Source organism: Lepidochelys olivacea (genome assembly GCF_965140295.1).
Source record: "Lepidochelys olivacea isolate rLepOli2 genome assembly, chromosome: 9".
NCBI lineage: Eukaryota > Metazoa > Chordata > Testudines > Cheloniidae > Lepidochelys > Lepidochelys olivacea.
Window position 1 is genome coordinate 50,354,376 of NC_140419.1, and position 13,213 is coordinate 50,367,588.

Consider the following 13,213-nt stretch of genomic DNA (forward strand, 5'->3'; position numbering starts at 1 on the left):
GCAGAGCGGGGCAGTGCGTTCAGGGGAGGAGGCGGAGCAGAGGTGAGGAGAGCTAGGGCCAGGCGCAGGGTGGGGAGCTGCCGGTGGGGGCTCTGCACCCACCAAATTTTCCCCATGGGTGCTCTAGCCCCGGAGCACCCAGGGACTTGGCGCCTAAGGTGCCACTTTTGATGTGATCAGTGGGGGGAGCGGCTGCTCCCCCTGCTCCCCCCCAGCTATGCTCCCCCGCCCCTAGGAGCCAGAGGGACCTGCCGGATGCTTCCTGGGAGCTGCCCTAGGTAAGCACAGCCAGGACTCCCTACCTTGCCCCCCTACCTTGCCTCCCTACCTTGCCCTCTGGCTCTTAGGGGTTGGGTGGCACCCACTACGGTGGCCCACGAGACCCTCCTGCCCAGTTCTGGGGGCAGTCAGGGGACAGGGGAGGGGGCTGGATGGGGCAGCGGTCCGGGGGGGGCGCGTCAAGGAACACGGGGAGTTGGATGGAGCAGGAGTCCCGGGGGTGGGGGTGAGCAACGACCCCCTCATGGGATGAGGAGGGAACCAGTTGTTAAGATTTTGGCAGCTCATCACTTGCTCCAGCCCCCATTACAACTGGGGTTATTCCTCTTCTTCCATACTCCTAGTTACTTATTTTGAACCTCCTGCTCTAGCTTCATAATGTGCAGCCAGCAGGGGGAGCTGTACTCCCAGACACTGGGCCCAAGCTGGGAAGACAAACTATCCATTCTAGCTGGTGAATATTACAAGAGGGTAGCCGTCTGCAGCCAAGCAGCCAGGAGAAAAATGCCCATGGCAACTGCCCCCTGCTAGAGATTAACACGAGCAGCAGAGGACAGTACAAAGTGAAATGACTCCAAGTGAAGAGGGCATGAAGGGTGAGTGGGATTCCCCAGCCCAGACAAGAGGGGCTTCTGTGGGGAGGCTGGGCAGATGCACAGGTCAGACAATGAGGTTTCAGAGAAATGGGGGAGGGGCACATGCAGGCAGGCCAGGCCAAGTGATGGTGGAAGCAGATGAGGTGGAGGGCTCACAGGACAGGTACGGAGAGGAGTCTGGGGGCACAAGCAAGGTGAGGTCTGGGTGTGACACCAAGGTCTAGCAAAAGAGCTGTCTGTTAAAAGATGAGACAGACATTGCAACTGAATGGGAGGAGAGAGCCAGGAAAGTAACAAGGAGTCACACAGGCATCAGATAAAAGTAGACTCATGGGTAAAACTACAGAGGATCAAGATCTTCATAGCAACGTGGGAAGCTTAAAAGCAAAAGGAGGTGAAGTAGGTCGCCTGGCTGTGGAAGCGGTGCAGTCAGTGAACCGTGGCGGAGTGGCAAATCAATGGGATAGTTTACAGCTGGCTAGGAACCACCCAGGCAGGGGAGACCAGCTGTGAGCTGGGGGGAGCACTAGGCCAAAGATGCCATGTTTTGCAATCCAAGGGCTCTCAAGGACATCGTGCTAAATAAACGTTCTGTCATGCAAATGGGGCTCCAACCTTCCCTACCTCTGGGGATGGGGAGGGTACATGCATTTGTGTATGGCTCAAACACCTGCTGAGTGCCAGAGAAAACCCTAGCGAGAGAACTCCTGGCCACCATAGAGCTCAACTGTCTGTCTAAGGAAAATTATTTGTACCAGTTGGGAGTTTAAGGGAGCCCTTTTCACTCCCTGAGAGGAGACAGGAAATTGGAGCTTTAGATTATCACAGCATTAACTGCACTTGCAAGGGGACCCAGTAATCTGAGGAGTAGGCATTTTCCTGGGCAACTTCAAGCTGGCCATATCTGCTTAAAAAGCAGTTAGATTAACAGACCAGAAATCAAAATGTACTTCTTTGCCACTACCAGCTTCTAGTGATGTTTTTTCTGCAATAAAACATGATAAACAGGCCGACCAGAGTCAAAGTTGGATTATTTCAGATAAAAGTAAAATGTAGCACAATGTACTCTAGATTAAAACAAACAGTCAAATTAAGGCCATGTACGATTTAAATAGGAAGTACTTTAAATGAGAACTTGAGTAAACATTGTGTGATTTGTGTAGTTCTCTGAATTCGCTGGTACAGAGAATTTGTCTGTCAAGGTCTCATCCTTTTTAGCCTCAGATTGCAACCCATTTTTCTCTTAATATATTGGAAGGATATTGCACATTCATAAGGCCTTTAGTACTCAAAACACTTCCTTTGCTGCTGTGGAATGTTGGACAAAGACAGAATGAGGTCTAGGAATGGAGAGACTATGCGTAGTTTTGGTAAGATATCAATTTCCCCTGGTATTACTACCATAACGCTAACATAGATAAGGTTAGTAATTTTCTCCATCAAACTCATCTCTGAGTTTCCATTTCTTGCCAAATGTCAATTAATAAAATGAAGATGTTGCATATCTTTTTTTTTGGACTTAGCATTATCATAGTTATTTTATTGTCTGTGCTTAAATAAAACAGAACCCACTTTCTGAAGCTGCAGAACTTGATTCAGAAAGAGGATACTCCACATACATCATTGCTTCCCAAACATCAGCTGTATTTTACAAAGTTTTGTTTGTTTGTTTCTCCTTAATGTCTTTCTTGGTCTTTATTTCTTTAACTGAAGTTACGAATTTCATTTTTGATAAGTGTTCACTAAAGAATGTTTTGGTCTTTCTGACCTGTCTCTAGAGTGTTCCCTTTTGTAGACTTTCCTGTAAATATATTTTACCTCTTTAGAGAAGATTTTTCTAGACCCTTGCAATTTGTCCTCTGGAAAAGGGCTTATGTTAAAGCTATTGCAAAGACCTAATAGAAATGAACTTTAAAACCAGATACAGTGCAGCTCTCCATATGTAGGGAAAGCCAATTTGCTTTTCTCAGCAGCTTTTACATATTGAACAATTTTTAACAGTTTTATTGAACAATTAGCTACTCTGCGCAGGGTGGTGGGTAATCTGGCTATCTCACGGTAAGCCAGTCCTTAAAGGGACTCTGGGTCCAGTTCCCCTGTTTCTGGCTTTCCTCTGAATTGCGGGACTGAGGCATCTCCAGATGAATGCAGGTTGTTCTAGAAGGATCTTCCTTTCTCTTGGCCTGAGAATGGGGCCAAGGCACTGAGGGGACAGCCAAGAGGATGGATGAGTACAGAGAGGAGCTATCCACCCCTGGGACAAGGGCAGTGCCTGCACTGAGCAGCCAAGGAATCAAAGAGGACAGTTTGAGCTTGGAGAGGCCCAGAACGACAACCGCTGAGGGCCATGACAGAGGGTGATGGGAGAAGGGCGTGGGTATATGGACACTCTCTTAGAGCTGGAAGGGGAAGGATGATGACTGAGGTGGAGGCCCAAGTCACCTCAGAGCCCCTCAGCAGCCTAGGAGCCTCTGGAGGAGCACTGGTGGGAGAACCAAAGGTGCACAGCACTGCATGCCGGGAGAGGGTACAGTACCCATGTTACACCAGCCACAGATCCAGAACCATTGTCAGTCTTTGGCTTGCCATAACCATATCTCACTCAGCCCCCTCCAATGCATTATAACAGCTTTCCCCTTCTCTGGCCAGATTCTCAGCTTGGCTAAGTCTAGGCCAGATTGTCCCCTTCTGTGTGTAGAAGGCCATCTGACAAGGATTTCCTCCTGCAGATTCTCGCTCAGCGATGCCAGTGCTCGGCAAGGCCTTGACAGCAGTCACAAGCAGCCAGACCTGATGCAACAGTGTGGGGGATAACAGGGGATGGGTTCAATGTGGGGGGGACGGGACAGCGATTTGGTCCAAACAATGGGTAAGACAACTTTAGTTTAGTGCGAAGGGATCAAGATCTGAGCTTCTCCAGTGACTCTGGAGCAGCTGAAGTAAACTATCACCTCCGGATGCTGCCTAAACCGAAGGCAGGAGGGATTTCTGCCAGGCAGCCCTAAAGCAGTGGCTAGCCTCCAACTAGTGATGCAAAGCAGGTCCTGCTAAAGGGCCAGAACATTGCCATTGTAGCTGTTTCTCCTCTTAATCCCCCAAGGGATGGAAAATCGCTGAGCCCGTGGGCAGCCCCTGCAAAGGGAGCAGAGCTGCTTTCAGACCAGGATCTTTTCATGAGCACTGCGGCTATAAATACTCAAGAAGAGTTCCTTCCTAGAACGCTTTAATGGGCGCCAGTTTACTTTTAATTCTCCTTGCTCTGGTCTCAGGGCCCCAGGAGGCATGGTGGGCTCAGATGACCTGGATTAGTCACACAGGATCAAAATAGAGCGGAATACCACAGGAAAACACTGCCATTGCCTGAAAGCCGGAAGAGACTTGAAGGGTCTAAGCCAGCCACTGTAGAAATAAGCCCACAAAATCATCTTTGTTTCTGGAGACAGCGTCCCCTAATCAGTGACACGGCTGCTGAAAAATGATGTTAGGCTAATCTCTGAAAGATTAAATCATGGTAATAAGGTCACTGGGAGAAAAACAGACCTGACCAACCCCCCTGCCAGTTCTGCCAACATTACAGGACAGACTTGTGATAAACAGGACAGCTCCTGGGACAGGGGCGACCCGGTACAGAAATAATGGACAACTGCCGAGTTATGCTGAGTAGGGCTGGCTGGAGAACAAGAATTCTCTTTTCTGAAAGACTTAAAGGTGTTGACATTTGTTTGCCTTCTGCAGGGGGATGAAAAGGAGCCTTTTTGATTTTTTTTGTGAGGAACAAGAGAGAGAGATACACCTTTCCCCAACCCAGCCCAGCCAAAAGCCGCACACAGATGAGATGTGAAAGACCCACATTCAAATCCCTGCTTTGCCTACTTCCATGGGGACACTCACATCCAAAGCAAGTGCCCTCACCACTGGCCTGTCGTGGGTTCAGTCTCCCTGGAGGTCATCCTGCACTGGGGAAACCTCCCCAACAAACATTTTGTCAAAACCAATACATGGCCCCAGACATTTCAATTTCAACAAACCATCATTTTCCAACAAAAGAAATTCAGCTGAAAAATTCCCAGCCAGCTGTAGTGCTGAGTCAGCGTGTTTGCTCCTCAGCTACCGCATTACTGTACCCGAGTTCACCACAGCACTAACATAAAAGACACCGATGAAGGGAGCTGCAGCTCACGAAAGCTCACGCTCAAATAAATGAGTTGGTCTCTAAGGTGCCACAAGCCCTCCTTTTCTTTTTGCGAATACAGACTAACACGGCTGCTATTCTGAAACCTGTCATAAAAGACACCGCGATGGGTTCAGTGATAAACAGAGTACCTACACCGTGTTCCTACACGCAATGTGTGCGTAGAGCCTCTGAGAACACAGACGACTGGTAGCATCTGCAGGATCTATAAAGTTCCCTATAAGACCTCTGTGTGTCATTATTGCTCAGTGCTTTAGTTTGCCTATTTCCCAGGCAGCGAGGAGATGGCCTGGTGCTGCACAATGGAATGGGCTCTAGGTACAGTTACTAGGAAATGGAGAATACAGCCATATTTGTCTTGTACAGAAAGTTCTGGCAATGCCTCAGGCTGTTGTCAAGGCCACTCATTCCCCCCTCACACGCTCCACAGCCAGCGACGCATGACAGCAGAGCTGGGAGAGAATTCCAGTACTCACAATCAGAATATTGCTGGAGCTGCGCAAATTCTGTCGGGCTGAGGGAGATCCACACGCCATCACTCATCTTTCAGGGGAGCCCTTGGGAAGCCCAGGCCACACTTTCACAGTGAAGAGGGAATGAAGATCCACACCAGGGTTCTTCCTTTGGAACTAGGAGCTGCCCAGGTTCATTGCCATCGATCAGTGCCTGCTATGTCCCGGGGTGCCAGGTACATATCTCAGATCACCAGCAGGATGAGTGCAGAGGCCTCGTGTTTCAGACCCATCGCTAGGACCGTTGTGTGGAGGGATTCCATGAGTAGGTGCTTCAGACACCCCAACTGGAGAAAGCTACTTCAGGCTCTTCACTCCTAGAATAGGAAGAAATGCAGGCAAAAGAATCACTTACACTGACTATCTGCCTGCTTCTCGGTAGATTCAAAGCCTTAATCAAAGCTTAAGCAGGTTGTTTGGAGTCATGGATGAGTAGAAACAATTATTACTCTGAAACAGGCTCACTTTCAGCCTTTCTCAAAGGGTGACACTGCAGATGTAGAAGCAACCAGGGACAATGAACTCGAAATAGCGGACTCCGATAGTGACTAGCTATTTGACTAACAAACTAGTGAGGCAAAACTACTGGCTGGGATGTTCAGTGGCTAGAGAAAGGTGCTGACTCAGGTTTCTAAGTGGGTGGAACCACAATCACATTAAATGGGGCCTCAAGTAAGACACCTGGTCTTCAGCCCTAGTCACCATAATGCTTAGTAGAAAGGGGCAAACGCTTGCTTGGATCTAAGCAAGTAAGTCTAACGTTTTGTGAAAACCCCCATGTAAATGCTGGGAAAACATGAATAAAGCACACAGCCCCTCCCAAAGAGCTGCCTCCAGCCCCAGCCCTCCCCTGATACCCCACCCATGCCCCGCCCCTTCTCTGAGACCCCGACCCTGCCTGGATAACGGGAGAGAGTCAACTCGAGCACCCCTGAAGACCATAGCTGTGGCAGCATGGCATGGGGCAGAGGTGATGCCTCAGGTAGGCCAGTCCCAGGCCAGTTAGGACTTTACAGGTCACAACAAACATCTTAAACTCTACCCGGAGACCAGTGGACAGCCAGTGTCAACCCCTGAGTGCTGGGGTCATGTGTTCCCATGAGATGCCCAGCTCTGTAGGTGAGCCACCTCGTTCTCCACCAGCGTCAGTCTCTGAATGGTTTTAAGGGGTAGCCCCATGTACAGCACATTGCAACAGTCTAATCCTGAGGTGACAAAGATCTGGTCAGCAGTGGCCAGACTCATGTCCAAAAGGAAAGGCCACCACCTCCTAGCCGGACACAGCTGGTACGAAGCTGACTGGGCTCTGGCTGTAATATGATCATCACATAGCAGCGGGGGGTTTAGAATCACCCCTAAATTCCAAACCCTAGTGACTAATGGTGGACGCACTCCCTCAGATTTATATTACTTCTGCCATCTGCCACCAACTGCCAGAACCTGGGAGTGGACAACAGGGCTGGATCGCTCATTAATTGCACTGTTCTGTTCATTCCCTTTGAAGCACCTGGCATTGGTCACTTAAGAAGACAGGATACTGGGCTGGATGGACCATTGGTCTGACCCAGTATGTCCGTTCTTATGTTATCACCCCCAGCTGCTTCCCTCATCCACCATCCCCTCCTTCTTGTCTGGCTTGACCCTCAGCCAGTCTCATGCATGCCCCAGTCTAACTAGACACCAGCCGAGGTGCTGAGCTTCATAGTTCAACTTGCTCCATCAGCACCATAGCTGCCACAGAGAAGCTGCAAAATGGGCACTGGGATGGGAAGCAATTGAGACTCTATGAGAAGCAGCATGAACCATTGTTTTAATTCTGATTTCTCCTCCAAGGCAGTTGAACCTCTCTATCCGTGGGACGATTTCAGAGATGTAATCCAAGGCGAATGAACAGCAAGGCATGGCACTGTTTCATTTATAACAGAGGTGGCTGGTTACTGCTGTTAAAAAGATCAGAAAAATATTCTGGACAGAGCAGATGTGCCATGAAAATTCCTGGTACCATGGCCTCTTCAGATGGAGCTTCCAAATGTCAGACATGAAGATTAGATAGACTATGGTTGAGGCTGGAAGTTGGACAGGAGAAGCTGAGTTAACATCTGGCTCTTGCGCTGAATCTCTCTAGATCTTGAGCCATATACAGTGGCTGCCCTAAAAATTCTTCCACTTGGAAAGATTCTGCCTGTGTGAGGGATTCCATTTTACTAAAGAAATGAGAAATATCAGTAGAATCTGTAGTCTCTCATCAATACTTTAAAGTGCTCTCACTTTGTGTATTTACCACTTACATTTCCCAGAGAAAATTCAATTTGATATAAGCAGAAAGAACTGCACTATTCATTAGCAAAGGGAGAAGACAGGCGGGCTGAAAGCCAGAAGATTTAAACAAGTGGAAACTCTCACATCATTCCTTCATCTATGAGAATTGGTCCTAACCCTCTGACAGATCCTGTGACTAATTGCTCGGTTTTTTAAAATCTAAATCAGTGGTTTTCAATCAGGGGTCTGCAGATTATGTCTAAGATTTCCAAAGGGGTCCGCACCTCCATTTGAAAATTTTTAGGGGGTCCGCAAATGCAAAAAGGTGGAAAACTACTGATCTACATTAAAAATTGATGAGGAGGGAACATGGATGAATAACTCCTAAATGTAGCTCCCCAAAAAGCTCAGTCATTGAGGAAATGTCAGAGCCCTTGTGGGAAGCCTCCTGGAAATGACAGCTACCCAACAATCAATCTGCAGCTTTCCAAATCTGTAAGCTCCTTTACTAAGTGAATTGCTTACAATGACATTTGGGAAAGGTCGGCTTTTCAAGGAGGTACACGCAGAACATATGAGAGCCACGTGGGCTTGATTTTAGGCTCCTCTGCCTGCTACATGTTGATTGTCAATTTCAACATGACTCTTATTTTACTAGATGTTCTACATAGAGACCCAGTGGGGTTTGTGAAAGGCCAGCTGGCTTCAGGTAACATCAGACAGGTGCTCTCATCCATCAGGTCTAGATGTTAGACAATCGCTCTTTCAATAGAGGAAAAAGGCATTTGATTCAGGAGACCAAGCTTACTTTGAGGAAAATGAACACCTGAGGGCAAGCTACAAGCTCTGAATTCCCCTGTCTGTACTGGAGCTGCAGGTGCCAGCGACACTGAGCATACTGGTATTAATAACACCCCTCTCTTTTTGTCAGTAGCTCTCCCAGCACTTTACCAAGGAGGTCAGGAGCATTACCCCCATCTTACTGATGGTGAAACTAAGGCACTGAGCGGTGAAGTGCCCAAGATCACCCCGCAGCAGAGCCAGGAACAGAATCTAGGCCTCTGAAGTCCCAGGCCTGTGCCCTTTCCACTAGGCCACACGGCCTCCCAAATCTATCCAGCATGTGTCGAGGAGTGCTGGGGGGAATGTGCCAGACTGGTCACTTCCACAGCGTGTGTAATGCACTTACGCACATCTATCACAGGCTCACCAAGCTCAGCTCTCCAAATTCTTTCTTACAGATGCTGGACAAGACCTGGAGCGCACCATCCATGACCTCTTCCCCACTCTTCTTAATCTGGGTTTGGAATCTTTGGTTATGCCTTTCAAAACCGGTCAGGTTTCGTGTAAATTTAATAGCCCAAATCCCAGCAGTTCTCTGGCACATCCCTAGAGCTCGCTGACTCTACGGTGCCAGGGAGCAATTGGGGACAGAAAGAGGCCTTGCTTTTAGGGCCAAAATAATCAAAAGTGACTGGTGATTTTGGATACATAAGAACATAAGAACAGCCATACTGGGTCAGATCAAAGGTCTATCTAGCCCAGTATCCTGTCTTTTGACAGTGGCCAATGCCAGGTGCCCCAGCGGGAATGAACAGAACAGGTAATCATCAAGTGATCCATTCCCTGTTGCTCATTCCCAGCTTCTGGAAAACAGAGGCTAGGGACACCATCCCTGCCCATCCTGGCTAATAGCCATTGATGGACCTATCCTCCATGAACTTATCTAGTTCTTTTTTGAACCCTGTTATAGTCTTGGCCTTCACAACATCCTCTGGCAAAGAGTTCCACAGGTTGATTGTGTGTTGTGTGAAAAAATACTTCCTTTTGTTTGTTTTAAACCTGATACCTATTAATTTCATGTGGTGACCCCTATTTCTTGTGCTATGAGGAGGAGAAAATAACACTTCCTTATTCACTTTCTCCACACCAGTCATGATTTTATAGACTTCTATCATATCCCCCCTTAGTCATCTCTTTTCCAAGCTGAAAAGTCCCAGTCTTATTAATCTCTCCTCAGACAACAGCCATTCCATACCCCTAAGCATTTCTGTTGCCCTTTTTTCTGAACTGTTTCCAATTCCAATATATCTGTTTTGAGAAAGGGCAACCACATCTGCATGCAGTGTTCAAGATGTGGGTGTACCATGGATTTATATTGAGGCAATATGATATTTTGTGTCGTATTATCTATCCCTTTCTTAATGATGCCTACTTCAGACACCTTAAAGGGGCCTAATTTGCAGAAGGTTCTGAGCACCTTTGCAAATCAGGTTCCCTTAAGGTGTCAGTTGGGCAGCCAAAGTCACTAGTCACTTTGAAGAAAAAAAAAAGTCAAACCGTCTATTCTTATACATACAACCCTTACACTTATCACTGAATTTCTCTGTAATGAAATTAAGTACCAGTGTCTCTAGATGTTGCATAAATAGGATAGGTCTATTCTACAACCAATGTCTATAAGACTTACAGCATGCATTTCCTTTAAAGGCTGTTAGAAAGGCATTGTTTTGCAGTATTTTTCAGTTTGTGCAGTGCACCTCCTATGCATCTAATCACATGAACTAAACTTTTGAAACCAAACAAAATGCCTGCTCCAGAATGCCTCATGCTGCAGGGACTCCATGGAATGATCTCACTCTGCTTCCCCCTCTGTCTGAGCTGAAAAGTAACGTATGGTTGGTTTGATTTTCTATCACTCAAACATAGGACTTCACTTCTTGAACAACTTTTTTTCCAGTTGGGAAGCTCCCATCTTCTCTGTGCTCATCACAGCTGTATGAGTGAACAGCGGATTCAAATATTATCCTGGGTTCCAAGTCCCCTGATTTTGGTGGATTTATAATCTTACTGTCCCCTGTTCCTTTTTTGAAAAACCTTCATAACTTAAAGGGGGCGAAACGACTGACTGCACAGGAGAAACAGTGTATTTCACAGTACCTTATATACTCAGGCTAATCAGACCAAAAAAACTTCAGTTTTTAATCTTTTCTGGTTCTAGTCGTTCTAGCTATTTCTTGTGACTCTTGTAGGTACACTACCATATCAAATTTAGCACCAAATTTAGGCCTTGACACTGAAAATACTTATGCATGTGAGTGGCCCCATTAAGTTCCCACTCCTCCATTTTTGTAATAAGCTCCTAAAAAACCTTAGGTACGCAGAAACGATGACACCTTAAACTTCCAGCAGAAAAAGGTTAACATTCAGGGGAACATTTAGAAGCCAAATGTTGCAGCTTGATGCTACAGTGCCTGAGAACCCGACGGTGAAACTGATAGGTCTAGTTCTCTTGCCTAAGAGGAGAGAGACACAGGAAGCACACCAACAACACATGATGTGAAAAAGAAACCTGATTTAGTCAAGCTGGAAGATTTTTGCAATCCAGCTCCTTATGCCTGCAATCAGTGATAGACTGAAGGTCAGATTTTCAAAAAGAGATCAGTACATTGGGTGCACAATATGGGCTGAGTACTTCTGGCTAACTGGAAACTGCTTTCTTGGAAAAAAACTGGCCCTACATGTCCAGGCCGAGGCTTAGAAATGTCCCTGTGTTGGCTCTGATATTAAAGATCACAGTAGTCAATATCCATATTAGACCAACCTGTTTTTTCAACAGCCAAAAAAGTAATTACTTGAGATTGGAAATACTGTACAGAGGCCTCACAATTATTAATTTGTCTCTCCATCCGCAAGGAGAAGCATCAAAAGGAACGGACTGTCTAGCATTTTCTGTGTGCGATCCCCTCTGCTTGCGATTCTTAGACACAAACTCTGACTACTGCACATTTCAACTGAATGATGGGCATGCAGCTAGAACTAGTCAAATGAAGGGAGGAAAATAACCTACAAATGGCCAAGAAATGCTAACATTAATTGGATAAATTCTTCACAGATCATTCAACCAGCATCAGAACTCAGCCTCAGGTATTTGCCTAATTTGATTCCATTTAAGGCTGCCGGCTTACAATAAATCTCCTAATTTGCTCTGCAGCCTTGGTTTGCCACTACAGCACACATTTATTCTGGGTGACTGAGGAATTGCTACATAGGTACAAAGTGTCAGATATAACTGGACCAGTTACATACACGTTTTTATCCCTTGTTCATCCTTAATAAACACGTCAAGGAAAAAAAGTGCTGTTTCCCAATTGATATAACATGCGGTACAGCCCCTTGTGTGCGGGTATATCATTCTCCTTGGCCTGACCTAAAGTTTTTGGAGTTGTCACAAGCATGAAAATACCCGAAGCTGCAAGCTCAGTTGCAGTGGAAGCCACTGTTGCAGTCTGGTCATGTGCACTCGTTCTGTGCATTGGCCGGAGTGGGACACAGAGATAAAAGCCTCTGTCGCTCCTAGCAAGTGACTGCCCATTTCTGCTGGGATTTCAGGGGGTCGTAGTAGGTTCCTGTGATTGTGGGCACCTTCCATTTCCCCCTCCCCCTTATATGCCCCTCTTTAACAATAATAACTTTCTGACCAATCCTCTTTTTGGGCTCATGTTTAGCCTTGGCCTCAGCACAAAGGTGACACTTTTGTTTTGGGGGGAAAACATTGGAGGGGGGCTGGCGGTGGTGGCAGATCCCTTCTGCCACTTCAGTTAGACCCGGGTACAGTCACTTCTCCCATTGGATCAACTTAAAGCTACTGTTGCTACTCACACACAATGTGCTCTCACTGAGGTGGAATCGCCCAATCCTCCAGTTTAAGGGCAGCAGGATGGGGCCCTATATATGATTCTTTTTTTGTTTTGTTTTGTTTTGTTTTTTTACTAATGGAGAAAAAAATATACTTAGCCCAGCTTCTGGATTTAGAACCATTTCAGAACCACCTTTCTTTTAAGAGGTCAGTTACAAAGCTGCTGTTCTTTCATGCCCCGTATTCACACTAAAGCACACAACATCACCCATTCCCGTGTGTAACGTCCCCTCTGTCTTATATCCAAAAGCCTAACTTGAAAGGTGGCCTTCTGAAGACAGTGTCTTCCTGTGTCCTGCCCAGGGAACTGGGTCCTTCCATGCTTTTCTCCAGCCCCTGCCTGGTCCTAATGTCCAGGAACTCACTTCTGGGAACATCTGGGCCTTTTCATGGAAAATTGCCCTGCTGTAGTCAGTGCAGCTCTAAGGGGTAGGTCACCTATACACTGCTGCAAACCCAAGGCCACTGAACTCAGGCTTGGCATATGAGAGCAGCCCCAGGGCTGCTCTAACCCCCAGCTGCCTGTGTCCCCCAGGAGCCTTTCCAGCAGTTAGGGATTGACTGGAGATTCACGCCCCTTTTACCTAGCCATGTCCCTGCCCCAGCCCCTCCGCCAGCCTTACCCAGAGTGAGTGGTGTGCTATCACACAAGTAGCCTCACTTACTCCCATAGGCT

At 47.1% G+C, this 13,213-nt stretch overlaps 1 protein-coding gene across 1 annotated transcript in view; it reads right to left on the reverse strand.

Annotated features, from left to right (window-relative positions):
* DGKG (diacylglycerol kinase gamma) overlaps positions 1-13,213 on the reverse strand; it is a 131,372-nt gene that overhangs the window by 104,231 nt on the left and 13,928 nt on the right. The window contains exon 2 of the mRNA XM_084639796.1: positions 5,544-5,896. Coding sequence (XP_084495922.1) covers positions 5,544-5,610 — 67 coding nt within the window. The 5' untranslated portion in view covers positions 5,611-5,896. The remainder of the gene's footprint in view (positions 1-5,543; positions 5,897-13,213) is intronic.